Source organism: Empidonax traillii, unplaced genomic scaffold (assembly GCF_003031625.1).
Source record: "Empidonax traillii isolate 1590-97213 ecotype Southwest subspecies unplaced genomic scaffold, ASM303162v1 scaffold86:size2944007, whole genome shotgun sequence".
NCBI lineage: Eukaryota > Metazoa > Chordata > Aves > Passeriformes > Tyrannidae > Empidonax > Empidonax traillii.
This window is the reverse complement of record NW_020955279.1, coordinates 836274-860670: the sequence shown is the minus strand read 5'-3', so window position 1 is coordinate 860670 and position 24397 is coordinate 836274. Positions and strand designations below refer to the sequence as shown.

The 24397-nt window shown below is 50.0% G+C and overlaps 1 protein-coding gene across 1 annotated transcript; it reads left to right on the top strand.

Annotated features, from left to right (window-relative positions):
• Positions 1–2698: 2698 nt before the first annotated feature.
• On the top strand, positions 2699–17518 carry RBM38 (RNA binding motif protein 38). The gene is made up of 4 exons (XM_027881262.1): positions 2699–3052; positions 3728–3851; positions 4454–4508; positions 16047–17518. Exons 1-4 carry the CDS (start codon positions 2885–2887, stop codon positions 16345–16347), a joined length of 648 nt encoding a protein of 215 aa, XP_027737063.1. The 5' UTR covers positions 2699–2884; the 3' UTR covers positions 16348–17518.
• Positions 17519–24397: the final 6879 nt, after the last annotated feature.

Here is a 24397-nt window from a genome sequence, read left to right as displayed (position 1 = left end):
TGGTTGTAAAACTGCTGCTAAAGATGACTTTTCTTCCAGCCTCCTCATTGATTGACCAGTGTAGTTTTATTTCTTTTAAGAACTACAAAGGACTAAATGTCTCCCCACAATAGTAGTATCAGATATGTGTTCCCCTTCTTGCTTGCAATTTGCTCTTGGATTTGTGCTAAGCATTGTCCAGTATTCCTCAAGGCAGCTTCATACTTTGAGATGTGCCTGTCTCTGAAGGAATTGTCTTTGACAGAGAAACTTGAAACATTCTCTTCTCTTCTCAGGGACTTGTATTGCTATAGTAAAAGCAGGAGAAGGGCTCAGTTAAACTCCTGTAGATTTGATCTGATGGCTGGATTTAATCTGTTGGTGCTTTGGGGAGCATGATGACTTATCACAAGAATGGGGGGAAGGAATATAAAAAATTTAATTTACTCACATAAAGTTATCCTTACTCACTTTCTCTTCTCTTTCCCACTGTGTCTGTGGTAACAGCTCATCAGACCCTGTGTTTGCAATAGCTGCACCATGAGACAGGAGATTTCATTTCCTGTCCTGCTTTCCAGGGTGTGGCAGAACTAAGGCAGCCTCCCCCAGCCACACCAGTGGGACCAGGGGGTTTGTGGTGCTCACCGAGTGCAGGTTTAGCCCTCACTTCTTTCTTGTTCTGTTCTGCCTGTAAGAGAACTCCTGTTCCTGCCTCTAGGGAAGAAGAGGAGCTGGGATCCCTCCTTTGAGAGATGTGGGGCTTATGTTTGAAGAGGAAAAAAAGCATGTGCTGTTTCTTCCCCCTGACCAGTGAAAGCATCAAGAACCGAGATAATGCTGGTCGCTTTTGAGAACTCTGCAAGCCTTGCCCTGCAGAGGAGCCGGAGTCTGTTTGGGTGATTTGAATCTTTGCCATCATTTGGAGCAGAATGAAGCTCTGTAAAAGGACAGTGACTGAGTGCCAACTGGGTTGTCATTAGCTCGGGCGGCCCAGGAAGCAGCTGATGTGCAGTTTGCGGTGGAAGTCATGCAGACAGAAGGGGTATGACTCAGTGGTGGAGAGGCCCCGGCCCCTGGCTGGAGTCCGACCCCAAAGGTGTCCTCCAGGTTTGTTATTGGGATGGACCAGGGACAGCTGGTGCTGCACATAACACATCACTGCATGAAACGCAAAAGCTACACGGATTTCCATGGAACTGTCTGTTTGCAGAAGGATGTTAATGTTACAGTGATGTTGGTTGGGTGCTGCTGGCCCAATTCCATCTTTTTTTCCACAGTAATCAGTGGAAATGTGTCCTAGTCTTGAAGTCTGAAAGCTTTAGTCCTGAAAAGCTTAATGGCTTTCCTTGGCTTTTTGTTTTCCCTCTTTTATGAAGCATAGGGTGTTTAGAACTATGGAAGCAGTGCAAGAAAAATATTAATGAATAACTATGGAGTGCAGACATTAATACATTCCTTTCTCTTGAAATAACTGGCTTTCCTCTGTGGGGTCCATAAAAGAAAAACGTCTGCAGAGTTTGAACCTGCTGTATAGAAGCCAAAGTAGATGTAGAACTTCACTGGGTGTTTTTGCTAACATGTTACCTCTGCATTTATCATATGGCAAAAAATCTCTTCCTCTGTAAAGTGATAGACCTAAGCCACAGGGGCAGTTCTTGAGATTCTGGGAGATGGAAACCATGAATGAACAATGACTTCTGGGACCCTCTCTCACACCCCAGACTCCAACTGATGTTGGCGGAAATAAAGCACTGCAAGCACTTCACCATCAGTGTTCTCCTGCGATGGATTCTGAGGTACGAAGTAGCTTTTCAGGTTTTGTTTTCATGCAGTCGTGGACAGAGCGGTACAGGGAGAGAATATGGGGCTGTGCTACAGTAACAATACCCCCAGGTCTGAATCACAGGTCAGGGCTGAAACCTACAGGTCAGGTCAAAGGCAGTGGCACTTCAGAGTCTTGTATTTCACAGTAGGAGCTGCCCGTCCTTTGAGGGACCAAAATGCAAAACAGGGTCCTCTGCTGAACACCAATGGAAATAGGAATGGAGCATCCCTGTCCGCCAAGGCAGGCTGCACAGGTAGATGCTAAGGTGTCCAGAGGATAAGCAGGAGGCTTAAGAACCTTAAGAAAGATACTTCTGGAGCCCTGTTAGGTGCCTGAACCTCCTGGTGATTCGGTTCACCACCAGCCCTTCCTCCTGCCTTGGCTTCGAGTACGCCGGTGCCATCAGGGCTGCCAGCTGCCGGGTGGCTTTGTCCCCGCGCCCGGACCTGCCGGGGCTGCGATCGTTGAGCAATGGGCGTGGGCCGGGGTTGCCGAATACCCGCTGTCGAGGCGGTTTCTTTGGCGGGCACCCCCCGGAGCGCTCCCCTCGCCCGGAGGGGGCTGTATCTGCTCCCGGGGGGCGCCGCTGGGACTTGTAGTCAACGCCCGGCACGGGCGGCGGGGCGGCCGCCGGGGGTGCCCAGGGCACAGCGGTGCCCGCGGGTGCTGCGGCCGCTTTGCGCGGGGCTGTGCGGGCGCGGCGCGGGGCAGTGCCCGGGGGCAGCGGCGGGGCCGTGAGGGGCCCGGGGGCCGTGAGGGGGCCGGGGCGGGTGGGGGTGCGGGCGGCTCGGCGGGGCCGGACTACGCGCCCCGAGCGCCCCTGCGCGGCGCGGGGCGGGGCGGGGCGGCGCGGCCCTACAAAGGCGGCGGAGGCGGCGGGGCGGCCGCTACTCACCGGCACCGGCGGGGCGGGCGCGGGGCCGCGCTCCGGCTGCAGGCGCGGCCATGAGGCGGCTGTAGGAGGGCCCCCGGGACCCGCCGCCGCTGCGCTGCCTTCGGCCGCCGCGGGGGGCTCGGCGGGGCGCGGCTCCTGCTCTGGGGGGGGTGGATGCCGGCCGGGGCCGGCCGCGCCCGGGCACCATGCACACCGTGCAGAAGGACACCACCTTCACCAAGATCTTCGTCGGGGGGCTGCCCTACCACACCACCGACTCCTCCCTCAGGAAGTACTTCGAGGTCTTCGGGGACATCGAGGAGGCGGTGGTGATCACCGACCGGCAGACGGGCAAATCCCGAGGATACGGCTTTGTAAGTGCCGCTCTCGGGCGGGCCGGGCGGGGCTGCCCCCGCTGTGCCCCGTGCCCGGGGAAGGGGGCTGGCAGCGGAGCCCCGCGCTGGGAACCCCCGGTGCCGGTGCCGCGGAGCCGCCGCCCGTCCCGTCGCTGCTGCGGAGCGCCGGCTGCTCCCGGGGCCGCCCAGGCTGTGCCCGGTGCGGACGGGAACGGGGGGCTCGGCCAGCTCGAAGGCCGGGCTGGGGGCTCGGGAGGAGCCCCCCGTCCTGGCCGAGGCCGTGCTGTTCGTTTCAGCACGTCCCCCCCTATCCCGCCGCCGTCTGTCCGTGCGGGGCTCAGCGCGGCGCTGGGATGCCCCCGCTCCTCGCATCCCGCCCGCAGCTCCCCTGAACTCCTGTGCTCCGGGGGGCTTGGGGAGAGCTCCACCAGCTCCTTAAAAAAGGCACGGGGAGGAGGTGGAGGAGCAGGGGAAAACAGCTGGCACCAGCCCAGCGAGGGAACTGGGCGAGGGGGGTGCCCACTTTTCCATCGGGTCGCAGCAGCCCTTCCCATCTTGCCATGCAAGTGAGGCTGCTCGGAGGGAGTTTAGCTCCTGATTCAAAATAGAACAATAAATAAACTCCACTTAGTGCCTGTTGCTGGAGTGTTTACAAAGCACTGTTGCTACAAACAAGGCTGTGCTTGATTCCAGGTGACCATGGCAGACAGAGCTGCTGCAGAAAGAGCATGTAAAGACCCAAACCCCATCATTGACGGCAGGAAAGCAAATGTGAACCTGGCGTATTTGGGAGCAAAACCAAGGAGTATTCAAACTGGTGAGGCATCCAGGAGATACCGTCTCTATTAGAATAACTTGTAAGACGAGGAAACAAGTTCCTCAGGCTGGATTCATCTGATCTGGTGCACTCTTATCTATCCCCCATAGTTCCGATTGTTGGCTGAGGACACAGCGTAGTCCAGTTACCTCCCTTCTTTATCTTCTTATTTGTACCTGTTACACTGGTGTTACACACCAAAGTTCACAGAACTGAGTTAAAGCTGTTTTCTTCTACGGCTGATCTGTTTGCCTGTTATCCTCTTCATTACATGGGAATTAACACTAAGATTCATTTCATCATTCTGCCCTTTGGTTTAATGAGCACGTTACCCAGTGTGTAAAATAAGGCTTTTTACCCCATTGTCTGTTCGATAACAGCGCGTTCACACTGGTCTTTCATCTGAATTCCCATCTGCTCCTCGTGCATATCACATACGCATGTTAAATTTAACTTGCTTCTAAATGAGGCTCTGAATTTGCTCACATGCATAGCAGATAAAATGCATATACATGTGGTGTAATTATGCCTGCAAGTTACAAGTTGAATGGTACAATGGGTGCCATTCATTAATATTTCTTTTTTTCTGAAACTTTCTTTAGGTTTTACCATAGGTGTGCAGCAGCTACATCCAGCCTTCATTCAGAGACCCTTTGGGTAAGTGGAAATGTTTCTTAACGGTCTGTTTGAAATCAAATTCACGAATCAACTTCCTCATTGTTTAAAATGTGTGAAAAAAGTCTTGGCCGTCAAGAGTGGACAGTTTCAACAGCTGTTGTTAATGTTCAGAGTACTTTATTTCTGGTGGAGATTTCAGGAGTTTTGTGCATTTGTCAGCTTTAATGTAATTCCCAAAGATCCTTCTTTATCCTCAGTAAATCGTAGTCATAATAAACCCAGTGCATTGCTTGCTGCTTTGCCAACTTCAAGAATTCACAAGAATTCAAATAAATGGAAAATAGTTTCTCTATTATAGTACTTAAGGTGTCAAAACAATTAAGCAAATTCTGTTCTCATGTTTCTCAAATAAGATCTTCTGCTTCCTCTGTGCTGTTTCCCACGTAATAATGCTTAGGATACAGTTTTATCCTAGAAAACAAATTGCATTGGAAACAAAGTCTGTTACTTAATGAAAGTAACATTAGGTCAAAAATTGATTTTGGACAGATGTTATACAAGGCTTGAATAGTCTGCAAAAGTGGGCTTTTGTCTGCTGTTTTCAATAGCTTATACCATCCCTACTCGGTTAGAAAAGTCCTCTTTTTATACATCTAATAGGATCTGGCAGCTGCTCGGCAAAAGACAAGTGTGCTTCACGAGAACAATAGTGACTGTCATACTGCCTTCATTTAACTGTTTAATGATTGATGCAGCTCTTTTTTTGCACCATTTCAGAAAGTGAATATTGATAGGCTTTTTTTATTATTATTTTCTAAGAGCATTAAGGAAGTAGGTGCATTTTTTAAAGCTTTTGAGCACCGCTCTGTTGTGGGTTTTGTGTGCCTCTAATATAAATAGATGGGATTGTGGCCTTTGTCAACAGGGATACTTCATCCCTTTCCTGCTCTCTGCTCATGTTTTTTTTGGGGTGTTTTGGTTTTGTTTTGGTTTGTTTGTAAGAAAAAGAATAGCAGTAAAACAGAAACTTTCACTCCTCTGCCCTCATGGCTGCAGATGCCAACTGCCTGGATAATTTCATTCCAATGAGTTTATGGATATAAGAGGCTGTGTTGCCACAATAGTGCACACCCAGTGTACGTGTGTTGTGTGTGGTTCAAACATGCCGGTTTTCGTAAGCGCTTACAGCTCTGTTGGAAAGACTCGAGGAACATCTGTCATGAAATGAAGAGAATCCTTTTTTTTTTTGGTGCAAGAGCCACAGTAATCTGCATAGACAAGATGCTGCTTTTTAGCAGCTCTCCCTGCATAGGAGGTCAAATAGCTTTCATGGCCCTCAGCACAGGCAGCAGCGGTACCCTTGGGATGTGAACTCGGAGGTTTTCCACATTGCACAGGGGTGCAGGAGAGAAGTTGACAATAAAAGCAGCCTGTGTTGAGTTCTGCCACGCATGCAAATAGAGCAGAGCAAAATGGTGAAGCCCATTAAGCTCCTGGTGTTGGCAGGAGCACCTTGCAGATTATCTGCAGTTCTGTGGGTGCTGTTCCTACCCTACAGCCACAGCTCTGGAAAACAGTTTAGGTTTTTTTTTTTTTTTGAAGACTTTGCTTTTGGTTTCACATACAGAGGAGTGTGGGATCGACTGGTTATGTGCTCTTTGTGATCTAGACAGTTCCTGTTCCAGTTCTTAGGCATTGGTTTCATCATTAAACCAGCAGAGCTGCAGTTAGCACATACAGCACTATAAATTATTTATCAGTTGCCAAGAGACAGGAACCAGGAGAATGGAGGGTTGTAGGCAAGGGATTATATATCATTATTTGCAAGCATCAGTAAACAAGAATTTTGTTGCATTCAGTCATTGCTGCAGCAGAATCACTGGAAGTGTGGGTTTGGCAGAATGTGGAGCCATTTACCTGAGCACCACAATTGGGCCTGCTCTGTGGCTTCTGTCAGATGCTCAGTCAAGCAACAAAGCTTGGCTGCCAGTTACCTCTTTGTTTCAACAGTAGACCAACAAAATGAAGAGCCTGCCAGGCTCCACTCTAGCATTCCCTTGAACACACAATTTCCTTGGCCTTCTGCGGAATGTGAGGATAGATGAGGAGTTTATCAGGGTCTGTCGTTGGAAGCTTCACTGAACTGCTGTTGTCTGTTTGCTCTGCACTGTGCAGAGTAGATCCTGACCTTTCCCAGGTGAAGCTCAGTGGCTCATCTGCTTTGCCCATGGTGCGGGATGTTGCCTGGTTTTCCCTTCTGCTCTTCCTGTCTCTGCAAAGTATTTGTGCCCAGGGGTTGGCATGTGGTTTCCAACGGTTGGTTGTTATGAGGCACGGGGTACTAGGTGTGTGAGCTGGACTTGGCAAGGCAGAAATGAATGAACAACCGTTAACTTCTGGGCAGTTAACTGAGAGCAGGCCAGCCAGTCAATGTTCAACTATCAAACCACAAAAAGCAGGTTTTGGTGAAACCTGAAATGAATGGAAACTATGAAAATTACCCAAACATCAGTGAGGATTATTTATAAACTGAAGGCTTTCCCCCCCCCAGCCCCAGGCACCCAAATGCAGCTGTAAATATTGCCTGGGCTATGCGGAACAGAAAGAGAAACCATGAGGAGCCTCTCTCCTTCCTCCTGCTGTCCTGGCAGGGGAGGCACTCACATGGCAGACAGCACGGAGTCGGTAGTAAATCCTGTTTTGAGAAGGAGTTTTTGGCTTGTTGTAACCAGAGATCTTAACAGTAATGCAAGGCAAAGGAGGTGCCTGTGTCAGGGTGACTTGGAGATCTGGCTCCTGAGTTTAGGGAAGCAACATTAGGCCTGGGGCTCAGCCTGAGGCTTGCTCTTTGCTTGGAGGCACCTGATAGTGCCTGCAGCTACCACTTAACGTGATCAGGTGATGTGGCAGAGCTGCTTGGTGCCCACCTCTTAGTCCCCTCCTCTGGGACTCTGATGCTGGAGACAGGTTTGACACTGTGCTGGGAACGGGGATTCCCTGGTTCTCTTTGCAGCCATGCTTGCTGCTCTGGACACAGGCAGCATATGGCAGATGCATTCCTGTGGCTGTGCCTCAGCAAAGGAGCTATCTGTGTGGGAGATCTACAAGTGACTGAGCTCTTGGAAACATAAAGCTGTCTCTTGTAGCAGGATCCAGCTCTTTCCATATCTGCACATTGGATGTCCTTGCTCCAGAGACCCCATCCTTGTGTAATTGCTTGTTGTGGTGACCCCCTGCCTCTGGCCCACATGTGGTCTCAGGCAGCATCAGAAAGAGTTAAATCTCTTTGAGTATAAAATTTCATGCATTGATGCTGCTGAAGTTAGGAAGTGAAGAAAGTCCCTCTTTGTGTCAGCCCACCCTCCCTTGCAGCTGTTTATCCTTAAAATTTCTCTATTGGGTTAAAAATAAAAGGAAGCCAACTTTCATCTTTCCTTGTGGTTATGCCTGTAAAGCGGCGCACGCTGGCCGTGCTCTGCTGAGCCTCTGTCAGCTGGCATTGCCCTGCTCCCACATCCTACTGCTCACTTATCCAGAGCTGGGTGGCCGCAGGATCCCATTCTGATCCTATCCCGCTCTGCTGGCCACAGGTGGCTCCTGGGGATGGAACACTCGGCACCTGGTGTTATCCTGTGCCAGTAACATGAAAGCTCTGAGGGGGATTTCCTAAAGAAAAAGTTCAAATCCAGTTTCCAAACAGCTTCAGCTGCTGGTGCTCAGGCATGGTGACTGCTTTTCAGACCAAATGCTTGCCAGGCGGAAGGAGATCCTTTATTTATTTATTTATTTATTTATTTATTTATTTATTTATTTGGTTTTAAGCATAGGCACATATTTATAAGCAGATCAGGTGGCTGTGTGAATTAGCTTGACTGTCTGCTTCAAGGTGGCAAGTCCTGGTGTCAGACCCAAGGACTCGGTGTACCGTTTGTTTTGGGTTTAGGTGCAGTTTGCTCATGTCCTGCTTGTAGAACAATAAAAAAAGGAAAGCTTGGTCTGATACACTGACCTTACGCTTGGCTGTGTAAATGGTGTGCCAAGCTCAGGGCAGTAGTAGACCTGTTGCAAGGGACAGGCTCTGGGTGAGGGCTCTGAGCCATTCCTGTGCAGTCAGGGCACAGGCTGGTGAGTGATGTAGAGGCTGAGCTGCCTCTAATTTTGTCTTTATGGCACACAGCTCAGGTTGTGCCATCTTCTCTGTGTGATTCCATTCCCTTTGGTGGATTTGCTCTTCGTCCTCCCCAGCATGAGAGCAGCCTCCTTAGCAGCAGAACCCGAGTCCTTTCCCCCTGGTGCAGGAGCTGGGGAGTGGCAGATCCAAAATTCTCCTCTGCTGCTCTGGCTGGTGCCAGCAGTCCCAATGTGGCAGATTGATGGACGCATCTGAATTTTCGGAGCAGTCCAGCTTGTACTTGAGCTCGTCTTTCCTCTGTGCAGCTGTTGGCATACTGGTCCCTAACCAGTAGTATTAAGCACATGCCCAATAATTCGAATGATGAATGCAGCCCTGGGCATCCTGCCTCCGAGCTGAGGGCACCAGCCAGGGAACCAGACAGTTGTTGTGCTGATAATTTGGTAGCAAGGACACCGGGTCACTTCTAAATATGACTTACACAAAACTTGTTCCCCACAGATGGGAGCAAGCTACATACCAGAGCTAAATATACTGTATGATCACAAAAGATGAAAAGTCGTGGACCTCGGAGTTAAAACTGAGTCTCCTGTTTCTCAGTCTCCAAGTGCTGTAAACAGGATTGTGCTGTCCCCTGCAGTTTCCCTGTCGTCAGCTCTGAGCATTTCAGCTCTCCTGTGTCAGAGCTGAGCTGCTGCTGGCTCCGCTCTGGCCGAAGTGGCAGAGTCTGGGAAAACCGTGCTGGATCCAGGCTCACGCATCCTGCCGTGATTCCAGCTTGCAGGAAGGTGTGGAGGGGGGCATCTTACACATTCTAGGTTAGCAAAGGCACAAACGGCAGCAGAGGTCACAAACTCTTAAAATGGAATTTCTTTCTTGACTGAGAAATTACTTAATTACTTGTTTTATCAGTGTAGGCCTTTCATAGATATTTCATTGCATCAGCTGTGCTTCTTCTATAGCTGAAGCATTCTACTTCAAAATACTTCATCTCTCCAAGAAAGGGTTTTTGATAAATCAAATGTGTGGATGGTTTTAATTAAAGGTCAGTGGAAGGGATCATTTGTGTAAAGAAAGAAAGTCTGTTGAAAATGGAATCCATTGAAAGTAGTCACTGTAGTGTATATTATGCCAAAACTTGTCAGGTACTTCAGAAGACTTCAGAGATGTTTCTGCCATTGATTTTCTCTAAACTACAGAAGAAAACCAGAGAGATCAGTTAAAGGCAGAATTGCTGGGGCTTCCTGGGTTAATCTGTCAGAGCCTCTCTTTTTCCCTAGAGTCCTACCAGGTTCCTCACACCAATGCTGAAGGACTCAGGCTCCTGTCGTGCACTGGTGTGAAACAGTCTCTGTTTCTTCTGTCGGTTAATTTCTGGTTTGGTTGTGCTGATAACTCCAAAGGGGAGGGCTTTTTCCTTCTCTGGATAGCTGACTAGTTGCGGATAAACTTCTGTGTGGCTTTTTCCTTGGTACCAGATGGCTCTTGTTTCAGGCAGATGTTATCTCCTGCTACCTGAGTGTTTTTCAGCCTGCTTCTCCAAAACTATTTTTGGTCTGGCCCAGCATGCCTTTGTTTGGGATTATGGTTCTTTTTTTTTTTTTTTTTCCTTTGGGTGTGAGGGAAGCAGGATGCAGAGGATAAAGCTGAAAATTGTTGAGCCTGGCAATAACTCATGGTGGAGCTCAGCATGTTGATCTCAGACTCTTGGTTGAGTTGAGAAAAAGGATTAGATCTTTGTGAGATGTACTCCCATCTTTGGTCTGCAGCCTCTTCTTTTATTTATTTTGTTCTTTTTATCCCCACTGATTGCAGTCTAGGACGGTCTGTTGTGACATGTTATTCCTTGGTGATTGCCACTGGTGTGGTGATGTCTAGTCCCATCAGGGAAGTAGGAAATACAGTCATGTACCTCTTTGCAGAAGCTGCTGTGTAAATCTCCTCAGAGAAGGATGAAGAGAAGACAGGCAAATTAGTTAAGATATGAGCAGAAATTGTGTTGATTGGTTTGCTGTTCTGTGTTTGTTGTATTGCAGCAGGTGAGGATAAATACCATGGAGCTGCAGAGTTCATCCTTGTCTGACTTTGAGCTGGCTGGGATAGCTGGCTGATGAGGCAGAACCCTTGACATTTCACTGCATCAGCTTTAGGAGGGACATTCCAGGGTTTGGAGGTTTGTCAGTGGTTGAAGCCCAGCCTCTCTGTCAGTGAATGGGGAGGGAAGGTGGAGTGGTCAGGGCACAACAAATGTCCTGGTTTGCACCAAAGTGTTGGTGGATAAACTGTGATCTCCTGCTGGAACCAGAGTCCTTGTTGGCAGCCAGGGCCCCCCACCCTGGCCATGCTCCAGCCTGAGGCCCCTCCTCATCATGTCTGGACTGAGAACGGGACCTGAATTTCTCACATTTCTACAGCCTCTCATCGTGGCTGGGGCCCACGTGATACCTATTGCCAAGCCTACCTCGGCTCCACACAGGTTTACTTGAGGTGAGTGCTTGCTGGCTTGGGAGTGTCCTTCAGGAACGATTTCTTGGAGTGTGAATTACCTCAGGATGTGTGCCTGCATCACCAGCTCTGAGGTGGTTTCATGGCACTGCTAGTGCAAGTGTGGGGTGTGCTTCCAGGAGCAGCTTTTGAACTCATGAACCACTTCAAAATACATCTTCTGATCTGTCATCCAAGCTATGGTTGGAGGTATAGCATCACCAGGGGTAGTTTTCACGTTGCTGTTGTGGACAGCTGTGGCTCTGCAGTACCACCAGCACCGCCTGCCATCACGTGCTGTGGCAGTGTGGGTGTCCCTGTAGCAGCTAATGGGTCAACTCTAATGGAAATGGAGGCCAAATTCCTGGGGTCAAATGCCAGAATTTGTGCCTTCACTGGCAGACACAAAGGGCTCTGTTTCTTTTATTCTTCAAGGAATAAAAGGCTGGTCCTGGCGGTGGCATTTGTGTCCTGATCTCTGTGAGGCTGCCAAGAGCCCTGTGCCCCTCCTTGTTTCCCAAGTGTTTGTGTGATGTCGTGTCCCTCCTGACAGAGGGCCGCAGCTGTCTCCCACCTCTCCAGAAGTGACAAAACCATCTCCCAGCAGGGCTGGCAGGGATCAAGGGGGTCAGGAACTCCCACTTGTTGCTCTCCCAAACTCATGCAGCTTGCAGGAGCTGCTTGTGGCTCACACGTAGGAAGTCCTGCATGATGGGAGAGAGCTGACAAAGTGCAGCTGAAGCACATTTTAGGTGTAAATGTGATATAAAATAGTCAAATGTATGAAGTCACTCTGAGATGAAAGTGGCTGACAAGGGCTCGTTCCTTGTCATTTAGGATGAGGTGTGGAGCACATGGCCATCTGACTTGTCACTTCTTCCTGGCTGTCCACCCCTGCAGAGCCATCTCTGCTCTGCAGCTCATCCTGGCAGCCCTGCAGCTGTGGTAGGGAGAACTGGGTGACAGCAGGTTTCAGAAGGTTGATTTTTTTCAGCAGGCAGTGCCTCCTCAGAGCTGAGGGAGCCACAAACCTCACCTGATGCATTAGGACATCTCCACCCAGCACTGCACCAAAACAGGCTCCTTTTGTTCTGTCCTCCATATTTTGCACAGCAAAAGCAGAATGGAGCCGGCATCCCCTCTGCCAGTGGCTCTGTGACCATCTCTTTCATTCTGTCCCACCCCTGGCTGCTGGGGCAGCGTGTAGTGCCACGGAGTTCGGAGCCTGGGCTGGTGTGGCGACCACAATGGCCCTCCCAAGTCCCTCCTGTCCTCTAGGTTTAGGTTTGACCGTGCCCGTTGTGTTTGGTGGCCTTTGCCCGTGATTAATTGTAATGCCATAAGCATCTTGTGCATCTGCTGTTCACGGGATGACTTTGATGTGTGGTGGCCATGGCTGATCACTTGGTTGATGTTTTATAATCACACCGTGTGTGTTTTCGATGAAGTTCTCTTCTGGCTGGCAGGGCCTGTCGTGGGGGATGGAGGAAAACTGCAGGGAGGGAGGGAAAGGCATCTTAAAACACAGATGTGACTCATCCTGTAGAAATTCAGAGACAAGTTCGCTGGTTTCTAGAAAGAGAACTCCAAAACCGCTTGCTGCCTTTTTTTTTTTTTTCCTTCTTCTTCCTGAAAGATCATCTTCAGCAATAATGTAAGGGGGGGGAATATTTTAAGATTTTCTGTGGATGCAAAATGTAGCCAGCAGAGAACTTCATTGTACTGCACTGGTTTGTTTTGTTTGTAGCTGCAAGTCATCAAAGTGACCTTACCTTGGGTTGTGTGTTTTGTTTTGATCGATGAGTTGCCATCTGTCCACCTAATTCAGAAGTCAGAACTGCATAACATCTTGATTGAAGTTTCTGGCTAAATTATTAAAATCTCGCAGACCAAAAGAACCTTCCCTTTTACTTTTACATTCCCTTTAGAAGCAGATTCTGGAGCTGCTGTGATTTTCTAGTGCAGTAAGCTATTGTGTGTGATGTGTGCTTGTGTATGCATCGGACTGGGATGTATTTCTGGAAACAGGGTACAGGAATACTTACTGTCTTCCAAACTAATGGTGCTTTTTATTCCAAGTAGCGTTGAAGAGCTGGAATTTTTCCTTGCTGAGGGGAAAAGTAGTGCAGGATGTTGTGGATTTGCTGTCTGTGAGCCCATTGTGGAGCTTCATACAGGAAAGCAAAACCAACATGCAGAGTTTCTCAGGAATGAGCTGGGAATGTCCACTCAACCACATCCCCCACATGGGATGTGCTGGCTCTGAAGAGCAGTTGGGTGGCAGCAAGGGACATCAAGGGGTGACCTGTGGAGCCACTCAAACAGGATGGTCCTCAGGCTGGATTGCTCCCTGTCTCTCAGACCATCCTCCTGGTCATTTGGGAGGGGCAGGCTGAATGCCTTGGAGCAGGAAAAGTGCAGGCCCTTCCTCTGCTCCTGCTGGTGGGTGGGTTTTAATGAGTCCTGAGGATTGTGCATTGGGTTTGTGTTGCACTTGTGGAGTGGTTTTAACTTTTATTGAGCCCTAGAGTACCAGGAAGCCTGGTAGTGGGACATGATGTGTAGGGTGAAGTGACAGGCAGCCAGAGGATCCCTCACCAGACTGGGATGCAGGCTGTTAACCGAGCTGCTGATCTAAGAGGGGGTAGAGCAGGAGAGCAGCATTGCACCTCTGGCTTATTTAAAACAAAATGAAAAAGAACAATCTCCCAGTGACAAGGCAGGAGGAACCTCTGGGTGAGACTAACCTTGCTCCTCAGAAGAGGTGGCTGCTGCTGCCTCATTTGAGTGTGTGACACTAAGTGCCCTTGGGCTGAAGTGGTGCAATAAGCTCCAGCTCTGACTCAGCTGTGCCAGTCTCAGTTTAGATCAGAGCTGAACAAAAACAGATTCAGTGAATTTCTGCTGCCTCATCTCATTCTTGTTACCCACATGGTGATACTGGGTATGGTGCCTTCGTGGACTGAAGGGCTGTGAGTTCCCTCTCTCTGTGCCAGGGATGGCTCTGGCCTCAGGAGATGGTCTTGCACTTAAAGAGCCAAAGGTTGAGGTGCTTCTCACCATTCTCCATCCTCCCTGGTGCCCTTGTCGTATAAAACAACCCTGATTTCAGGGGCAGTGTTGCTGTGTGGGGAGAGAACAGTCATTCTCTTATCATGCAAATGGCCTCAAGAGAAAACAAACTGCATATGGCAGTGGGAAAATGAGAGAAAACTCAGTTCAGATGAGCACTTGTTTGTGAGAAGCCTTTTTCCTGCCTGAGGAGCAGGTTAAACCATCAGGTGCTGGTTGTAAAGCAAGTGGGAACAGCCCTGCAAGTGCTGGATAGGAGAGACCAGCCCCAGGTGGATCCCAGCTGGTGGTGGCCAAGAATTGAGATGCTTGGGCGGAACGAAGGTGGTCGTGTACAGCCCTGTGCCTTGTGAAGAGCCCGTGGGAGGCTTTTAAAAGTGGTTGTGTTTGAAAATGTGCTGTCACACACATCCACACAAAAATCCCAAAAATATTTGAATCTGCATAAGCTCTCTGCAGAGTTTTCCTTGTTGTTTTTTTTTTTGTTGTTGTTGTTGTTGTTTACCAGAACGAGTTGGGTTTGGGGGCAGGGTGGCATGAGCTCTCCAGAGGATGGCTTTGGTTTGTGCTGTAGCTGTAGGTGGCTCAGCAAGCAGTGGCCAAGGGATCTTCTCCTCAGGGTGCCTTTTTTGGTGCTTGTGGCTCTGATCTCCCAATGGTCCTGTGCCAATAGCCGGTGACAGTCCTCACCCTCCTTTTCTTAATCAAGCCCCAGATGTGTCACCCTACACCCAGCAGAGCTCTGCTGCAGTGGGCTGTGTGGGCAGGGACTGCTCTCACCCCGTAGTCCATGTGCAAGTCCCCATTTTTGTCTGGCCCATGGCAGTTTGGATGGACCTAAACCTTCAGGTTTGCGCAGTTTTTGCTCTTGTTTGAGGCCTGACTTGATATGGGCCCTTTAGGAAAAACGTCCCTTTCATTTTGCTGTTTTTTGTATTTTGTTTTTTTGGTTTTTTTTCTTTTCCTCCTCATTAGCTGTTTCGAGTACATTAGTGAGCACTCCTGCATTAATCATCTCCAGGATCTTTCCGCCTATGGACTTTAATTGACTGTGGCATTCTTAAGTTCCTCTCAGCAGCACTGTGGCTGCCTCAGGGCAGGGCCAAAGTGGGCGGGAGAAGCAGCTTTAGGACCTGTATGGAAAGGGCAGCAAAGGTGTCAGCTCATGGGCACAGGAGTGTCACTGCTGGGCCGGGGGCTGCTGGAACAGACACTACTGGGGAGTGTTGCTGAGGGGAAGAAAACCAGCATTAATATCTCATGTTTTACAACAAACACCCTGTAGCATTGCCCTAAACATCCAGTGTTATGGAAACATGGGCCTAAGTGTGTGGTAACTGATAACAGCTCCCAAGCTGGAGGGCCTGGGGCTGTGCCAGGGGACGATGGTCATCCCTGGTGGGACAAGTGGAGAGCAGTGGGGTGTCCCTCGTGCTGGGAGGTGTCCCACAGGGGCTGTGGGTCCTCACGACCCTCCACTCAGGTTTGGATGGTGGGCCTTGGAGGGTATGGGAGGCAGCAAGGCTGGCAGGGATAGGCAAGGGTATGTGGGGGCCAGGTAGATGCAGCAAGCCAGTTGAGCAGGGGCTGTGTCGCAGTCATCCAGGAAGGTTCTTTTTGAGACCAGCAGCCTGGATAATGGGAGATACAAGCCGTGGGGTGTGTATTTGTTGCAGTCCATGCTTCACCTTGCACTACTTCCACCCTTGGGTTCTAGGAGTGTTTTGCTTTTCATCCCCCACCCCGAGCAGCACCCCTTGCTCGAGGGCAGCACTGCTGGGCAGCACCGTTTCTGTGGCTGATACACATGAATTTTGGGGGGGGAGAAGGGGATGTGCAGGCTGGAGGGAGCCCAGCCCCTCGCTGACTCTATCCCTTTGCCTCCACAGACTCACGCCTCACTATGTTTACCCCCAAGCTATCATCCAGCCCAGCGTGGTGATCCCTACCCCTGTGCAGTCCATCACGTCTCCTTACATCGACTACACCGCCGCCAGCCAAGCCTATTCCCAGTACACCACAGCTGCCTACGACCAGTACCCCTACGCTGCCTCCCCCGCTGCCGGGTTTGTGGGATACGGCTACACGGGCACGGTGCAGCCCCCCATCACCGCCAGCAACCCTGCGGCGCCCGCCACGGCCTTCGTGCAGTACCAGCCCCAGCAGCTGCAGCCTGACCGCATGCAGTGAGGGCCCTGCCCGCACCTTGGCCTCCTGGGACAATCTTACCATGGAAGGATACGACTAGGACAACAAAAGCAACAAAAAAAAAAAAAACACAGAAACAAAAAAAAACCAATAAAAGATACAAAACCAACAAAAAAAAATCACCCCGTCCCTTTATCCCCCTTATGTAGGTGCATATCGATACCTAAGCTATTTATAGTGTTGAGGGCGAACCCAAACCCTTGCAGTCTGACTGTGCTTATGAAAATGGACTTCTGGTAAGTTGTGGTGTTTTTTTTTTTTTTTTTTTTTTTTTTTCTTTTTCCCTTCAATCTGGACAGATACTGTCTCGAAGATGTTCTAAAAGTGACTGAAATGTTTCACAGGAAAACTACAGATTCTTGCACACATCGCGGTCTGCTTCCATCACCTGTGGTCTTCTTTCCGCCCCCCCTTCCACGTCAGCCCTTCCTTCCTCATCAAACCTGCAATCCTCTTTATTTACTGGTGAGGTACAGAGGTACTTGGAGAACATGGAAAAAAAGCAATCTTATTTTTTGGTTGTACAAAAACTTTGTAATACTCAGAGATGCCTTACAGAAAAAAAAAAAAGCAAAAGAAAAACTATTTTTTAATATTTATTGCGATTTTATTCGCATGAGCTGTGAATTGCAGACAGAAGAATAGTAGTAAGTATCTGCCTTGTTTAATTCTCATTTTACTAAATTATTGTATGTAGGTAAAAGTTCTTAAGTAATTGCTGAATCACTTCAACATGCAAAAGGGAATATTGGCTTGAAGGAGAGCAGAATATTCCTTTAGTCAACGCACTGTACTATTTTCTTATCGTAATTGTTACTCTGTTAAGATTATCTCAAATTTAGGTATATTTTTAAATGCAAAAAAACAACCAAGAATACTGAACATTTTGTCTACTTTGGTAGATCTTTTGTTACAATGCTGCAACCTATGGAGACATTTACAGTATTTATGTAAAAGAGATTTGGGGCTGTTGGCCAGCGAGGTTTAGGAGAGTGGAGCTAAAGAGAAAAAGGTGTTATGTCACTGAACAAATGGGTAAATGTAACCTTTTTATGCCTGTAATCCAACAGCCAAATAAAGGAAGAGAACAGGCGATGTAAGTTAAGTGCATTTCTACAAAGACAGCAATAAACTATTTTAACTTTTAAAATTACTCAGTGCTCTATGGTACCATGTTTGCTTGGCTGAAGTGCAGTAGGGAGTGCTTTCCAACTGACCTGACCTGGCTACATTGGGCCTTTACCGTGAGTGTGCTGTGGGGGGCCAGGACTGTGTGTGTCCTGGGGCAGGAGCTCCTGCTGGCATCCTGACAGGCACTGCCTGGGTGCCACTGTCCCTGCAGCGTGTCCCACGTGCCCTTTCTTGCTCTGCTTGTCCCAAGTCACCTCAGGGTTTTTGAGCTCACAGAGCTGTGGGTCCCCAGTGCTGGCACGCTGTGCAGAGCAGAGGGTGGGAAGTGCTGCTGCCCTAGTGCAGCTCCAGTGGAAGCAGGGACAGCCGGGCTCAGATCACACTCCATAATCCTCAGGACACCACCTTTCTGCTTGTTCCGTCTGAGTTGTTTTCCAAGGCTGAATTTATCCAAAAGTGAGTAGTCTGCCAAGGCCTTGTTAAGGATGGGTTGCTGAAGGCCTTTCTCATGCCGAGGCAGGTGCATCAGCACTGAGACGGGTGGGGTGCTCACATCCCTGAGCTGGTTCATCTTTGTGAGATGGCTGCATTGGACTTTCCCCAGCCAGCTTGCTTTAGAAACTTGGTCTTCAGATTTTGACAATTACAAAACTTCAAGAATCAGTTTTTAGAAGTAAATAAAATTATTCTGTTTCATCACGCCAGTTAATCTGGTTCATGTCCGTGAAGGTCATGGTGGGACTGGTGCCAGGAAGTGTCATGTCTTTGGCACCAGCATCTGGTGATGTTAAAGGTGATGGTGCCTAAAGACATCTTAGGGGAAGAGAGTGCCACAGGATGAAAGCAGAGGCAGTTCAGCATTGTTTCTGATCAACCACCCTGGTGAACTGGAAGGCACACGGTGGGCATGTCTTATGTCATCAGTAGGCCTCAGAGTAAACAGCCCATCTGGATGAATGGAAACAGCTCATTCCTCCCTTGCTTGTCTTGCGTGAGAATGCAGATCCTAGTGGGGCTCTGTTCATCCTGCCCGGGGTTTTGCTTACAACCATGTGGGTGACATTTATTTCCTTTTTAAGTAATTACTTTCTGGATTTGCTGTGGGGCTGCCAAAGGAGTAAGAGCCGAGCGCCGCATCCAGCACGGTGCTGGCGAGGAGCTCAGCCTGGCCCAAGACCTGCCTTTGAAGTGCTATTGGGGCTGGAGATTATTCAGCGATTCTTCTTCCTCCCTGTCATGAGTCTTTCTGAGGAAGAGGGCTGGGAGGATTTTGGAGCTGGATGGAGATGCTGGGAGCCACCGGGGAGCCCTTGGCCCCAGCCCAGCAGCGTTGGGGTGCCCGTCCTCAGGCAGTAGTGCCTGGCACTGCTGAACATCAGCTTTTGCCTTCACTGGGGGCCCACATCCCCCCCAGTCAATAGGGACACACCAAAGCTGCTGAAAATCAATTTGCTATTGAAAAAACCCATGTGTGCAATGCAGTCTGAAGTGCAAAGAGTGATGATTTTCCATTTAGCTGTCTTATTTCCTGAGAGCTGGCCAAACCGCCAGGAAGCGAGGGCGCAGGTGGCTCTACCAGCACCCAGCCCGCCACTGCCAGTCCTGGATCCCGCTCAGTTTTGCTCCAGGCTCATTTCGAGAAACAGCCACATCAAAACAACAGCCCAACCTGCCGCCTTCCTGTGTGCAAGAACCCGACTGCGAAAGTGTGGCCGGGCAGAATAATGAGCTCTGCAGGGCTGCTCCCTGGGTGGGAGAGGGGCTGTGGTGGCAGGTGGTGAGGGAAAGCTGTGGCCCCTAAAAAAGGAGCCCAAGCACCTCCTTGTCCTGGTGCTCGACTGGGAAAGTGGGAAGAGCTCAAAGAGTCACTGTGTTAGCAGTTAACTGAGTTAAATGCAGAGTATGAGCAGTGGGATGTGGATGAGAGGTGGTGGCTGCCTGGCTCCTGACTGGTCAGGGTAGCACAAGGCAAGTGCTTAAATCACTTTGAAATTGCTTAAAAGTGTAATTTTTTTTTTTTAAAATGCATTGCTTGATGGAGCATCCTCTTTCACCTGCACCATGTGCCTGCCTTATGTTGTCCTGGCATGAAAGAAGTTCACCCCAGGCAGGTCAGCTCTGCTGCAGCCAGACAGAAGCCAAGGGAGGGCAGGAGTGGGGGGTCACAGTGCTTGTTTTAAGAGCTTTGGTGCAGCAACATGCAGCCACGGGGATGTGGGGAGGAGTGGCGAGGGCTGGGTGGTTTTGGCAGGGCACCCCCAGCAGCACCATCTGCTTGGCACAGGTTCTGGGGGTGGGACTGGCCTTTCGGGGCCAGACCTTGTCCTGCGCACATCCCCACGGCAATGCTGGTGGCTGACACAGCCCAGGCCACCTCCTGGCAGCTGTGCCCACATGCCCAGTCATTTGCATGACAAATTCAAATATTTTTTATAGGAAATAATCACACCAGAGCTGTCCAGGGGGCTTTGTATTGCGTGGGCTGGAGCATGTGCAGCCCCTCTGCTGTCATGAGGAAATACCACCCTAAATACCGGGGCTGGGGTCCTGGTCACCATCTGGACAAGCCCAGCCACAGTCCAGCATCATCTCCTGGCATTCTCTCCCTTCCCACCCCGCAGCAGCGAGCTGAGAGACAGCCCTGTATACCCAGGCTGCCTGCGGAGCTTTGCCTGGTGCCAGACCCTCCCCACCTGCCCGCGGTGGGAAGGGGATGGCTGGGGTGAGATTTCTGCCCTCCCCAGGAACTCTCTCTCCCTGGGGTGTCCCCCTCACGGAGGCACAGCCGAGGGCTCTGCTGCCAGTGGCCACTGAACCTGCTCATGATAAGGAGCAGGGGTTGCCCAGCACTAACCCCACTACCCCCTGTTATCTGGTGACACCTGGGGAAGCCCCACGGGCTCCCATCAATTTCCAGAGCTTTGAAGTGGCACCCTCAGCCAGTGGCAATCCCCGGGAGGGAGCACTGGAGGCACTGCAGGGCACAGTGGGCACTGCCAGCCCCCGGGGCCCAGCTCCCACAGCCCCAGCACCAAACCTTTACAGCTGAGAGGAAAAGGCTGAGCACAGGATTCATTTGCATAGTAACTGGGCTGCTGTTGGCACTTACCCTTTAAAATAGAGTTCACAGCAGAATGTTTTTACCCCCTCACATACAGGGAATGCTAACAGCATCCCTTTCTTTTTTTTCTCTCTTCTGGCTGAAACTTGTTTTTCCCTCCTTTGTGCCTCTCTCAATCCTGCCAGCATAGAGATTCCCTTGTTCACAGAGTAAAAAAAGAAAGAGGGGGGGAAAAAAAAAGAAAAATAGAAAAAGAAAAACTTAAGCCTGGGATTAAAAACCATCACTAAAATAGTTTGAATAACAAAGTCAACTGACTCGCCGGGAGCCCGGTGAATGCCTGTCACGTATCTCCCGGGCAGGGTCATGTGTTTCACTAGATAGTTCTTGGAAAAGCTTCTGCTCAGCCCGATAGACCTGCAGCTGCTGATACGGCTGTGCCCGTGCCGGCCCCTCTCCTGGAGGGCTGCGGGAAACTTCCTGAATGGGGGGGGGGGGATACATTGGGGGAATAAATAAATCTCCCTTGGGTACCAGAGGCATTGGGTCTTCTTGTGACCTGAATAACAAACAGCTGTAAACGGTGATCGGGGCTTCTCCAGCATCAGTTGTCCCAGCACCAGCACCCTGGGGCAGCAGCCTCCTCTACCCTTACTGATGTCTTTAGCAAGGGAATTTATACTGCGTTTTTGGGGTTTTTTCCCTCCACACATTTTTGCTTAGTTTTAGCTGCATAAATAATCAAAAAGTGGGACCTTGCATGAGGTAAAAGCAGAGGGTTTGTAAATCCCCCCCTCAGCCTTGTCAGACACATTGTGTGGGACCACGTGAGCAGGAGTGTGTTACTGAGGGGATTTGTACCTAAAACCAGACCCAAATAACTGTTGTTTTATCCTTTTGCTGACTCCAGCAGCACAAACCTGGAAACACAGAGGTGTGACAGGGCACAGCAACAGGGACAATGGCTCAGATAAGGGCAGGCGGTGTGGGAGGGCAATTAAAGACTCAGATTTATTAGCTGTGTCTGTGCTCAGGATAGTGGTGATGAAGCTGTTGGAGATGGAAGGGTTAGTGATGGAAAGGTTAGAGATGCAGGCACAGAGATGGAGAAGTCAGGCACTGTTGTCAGGGATTGAATCGATGAGCCCCCAAAATCCCAGGAGGCGCATAAAACTGGAGACCGTGGCCTTTTGTAAATCAGCCAGCAATATGTCTTGGTTTGAAAATAGCACTGAGCATCTTATTACATGTTTAACACTCAAAAGATCTTTTAAAATCAGACTCAGCTCACTTGAGTGGCTCCCTTTCAATCTCTACCTCTGGATAAACATGGGGGGGGGGGTGTCAGTGACAGCCGTTTGCGGTCTCTGGTAGCATCAGCTGCTGTGTTTGCATGAGCTGCTGACATGTGAGCACGTTAAACAAAGCTTGAGCTTTGCAAAATGAAAGTGAAATGAAATAAATAAATCGTACCATTAGTTTTCTGTCAGCTGGCTTTAAAATTAGCAGGTTTTAGTCATAAACATGGTAGAACAAGCCCTCAGGGGAAGAAAAACCATCCAAAACCCACATCCTACCTTATTTTCAACAGTGTACACTACTCTATATTTCATGCCACTTTAGTGAGGTAAACCAATTTGGTTTCCTTTTTCCAGTGAATTTTATGTGTACAAAAACATTTATATTACATACATTATAAATCTGATTAGAAACACGTATCTATAAACAAATGTTTTTTGTCAGTTGCTGTGTGCATTCATATATATGTGTGTGAAAGAATACATATGAATGCCTTATTTCAACTGATATTTTAACTTTTATTTCACAAATCCTGGCAGTTGAAGATGCCAGGTGAATCTCAGATTAGAAGATAATTTAAAATGAGGAACATAACAGCAATGCAACCAAATTTAATGGCTGTTACCACGAGCTCGCCTGGGGCAAAACCATGTCCTGGACTGAGCTCAGGTTTCAGAGGGCTGGGAAAAACAGTAAAAAGATCCTGTGGTGATGTGAGAGCCGTGGCTGGAGATGGGCATTCACAGTCCAGGGCATCCCCCATCCTCTTGCCCACTGCTGCCATACACGCTCAGGCACTTTGCCTGTGGGTGTCTGTCTGTCTTTCTGAGTTCCCATATGCTCCCTTCAATCAGCCAACCATGGGCACTTCAGCCTCAGTCTGCTCAGTCCAGAACACAGATATTTTGGGCATCTGCAATCTGGACGAAAGCACCGGCCCTGCCAGCAGCTCTGTACGGGCTTGAATGGAAAAAAAAAATTAAAAATATCCCATCGAGTTGGGTAAAAGGCTGCCAGGCCACTGCCAGTGCCTGCCCCAGCCCCTGTCCCGTGGGCAGGGAGCAGCCCCAGCCCCAGCACTGCTCTGCAGCCGCCAGCCAGGACAGAGCCTGCAGGAAAGAGAATAAATTGAATCCAAATGTTTATACCATTGGCACTGTCTGGGTCATGTGCCCGGTAGAGCTGAAGAGTGCAAGAATATTTTGTTGTAGCTGTCGAATAAACTGCTAGAAATGGTTGCTGTGTAGAGCATCCCAGTGAGGTGCTGTAGGAGGCTGGGGCTGAGACCTGCTCAGTCCAATGGATGGATGGATGGGTAGAGGGAGGGAGGGAGGGAGGAAGGGAGGAAAGGAGGGATGGCTCCACAAAGGAGTTGGGCCTGTGTTCAGACACTGGGCCGAGAGATTTGTGCACAGGTTTGGGGACAGGTGTGGGGTCTCTGTGCAAGTGAGGCACTGCAGATTGTGGCCATGGTGAGGACCTTGGATTTCCCCTCTCCTCCTTTGCACACACGTGCATATACACAGAGTTAACTCTTCCCATCCTCATCAGACGTGCTGAGCTCTGTAAGTTCAAGGCCCCGAGCTCTAGCACAGCCCCAGCTCCCATGGGTGTCTGCAGCTCGTCCCGGATGCTGCAGGTCAGTGTGCTGAAATGCTTAAAAAAACCCTCAACCCAACCCACCAGGCACAGCCTGAGCCTGCTGCCCGCTTAGAGGTCCCAGCATGGCAGTTACAACAGGCTTACTCATTTCTCCAGTGAGTAAGACTGAAAGGGGAGCCCCACGGGTGCGGGGCTGGGGGTTGATAAGGAGCAGCTCCCTAATCTCCAGCCCCAGCAGCCCAGAGGACGGGGGTGATAACTCCCAGGAACCCTCAGCTCTCAGCAGCGGAGGTGCTGCTGTCGGTTTGAGTGTTTGCAGAGTTGCACCTTCTCACCTCGGGAGGGCTTGTCTGTGGTGTTCCATCCCAGGTCAGCACTCCCTCACCCTCCCCTGGGAGCCAGTGGGAGCTGGTGGAGGCAATCCCAGGGCACGCACCGTGGGCCACTTGCTTTCCTCTGCACATGATGCCCCGTGTTCCTGGGACACAACCATGGGGAAAAGAGACTACAGGAGGCGGCATCAACCGTCTGATCAATCACTGTTTAGAAAACTCCAAAGTTTAGAAATTGGAGGTGGGAAAGGTCCTCAGCCACCCCATGGTCTGGGTGACACCAGGAAGCCAGGAGCACAGCGAAGTCTGGCACTCCCCTGATTCAGACCTGGGCTGGGATTTTGGCTCAGATACCTCTTTTTTAATCTGCCTCCTTGGGGAGCTGCTGGACAGGCTGTCTGGTCAGGCCCATGGCTGTTCCTGCCCATCTCCCATGGCACAAATGGGTGCTGTGCTGGCAGCACCCACCGCCGGCCCCACATCACTGCCCCCAGCTCACAGGGATCAGCCCCACTGTCCCCTCACCGGCCCCCGTGTGCCAAAATGCACAAGATAAGCTCTGCTCCAAAGCACATTTTTGTCAGAGGGTAGCAAGATAAAAATCTTA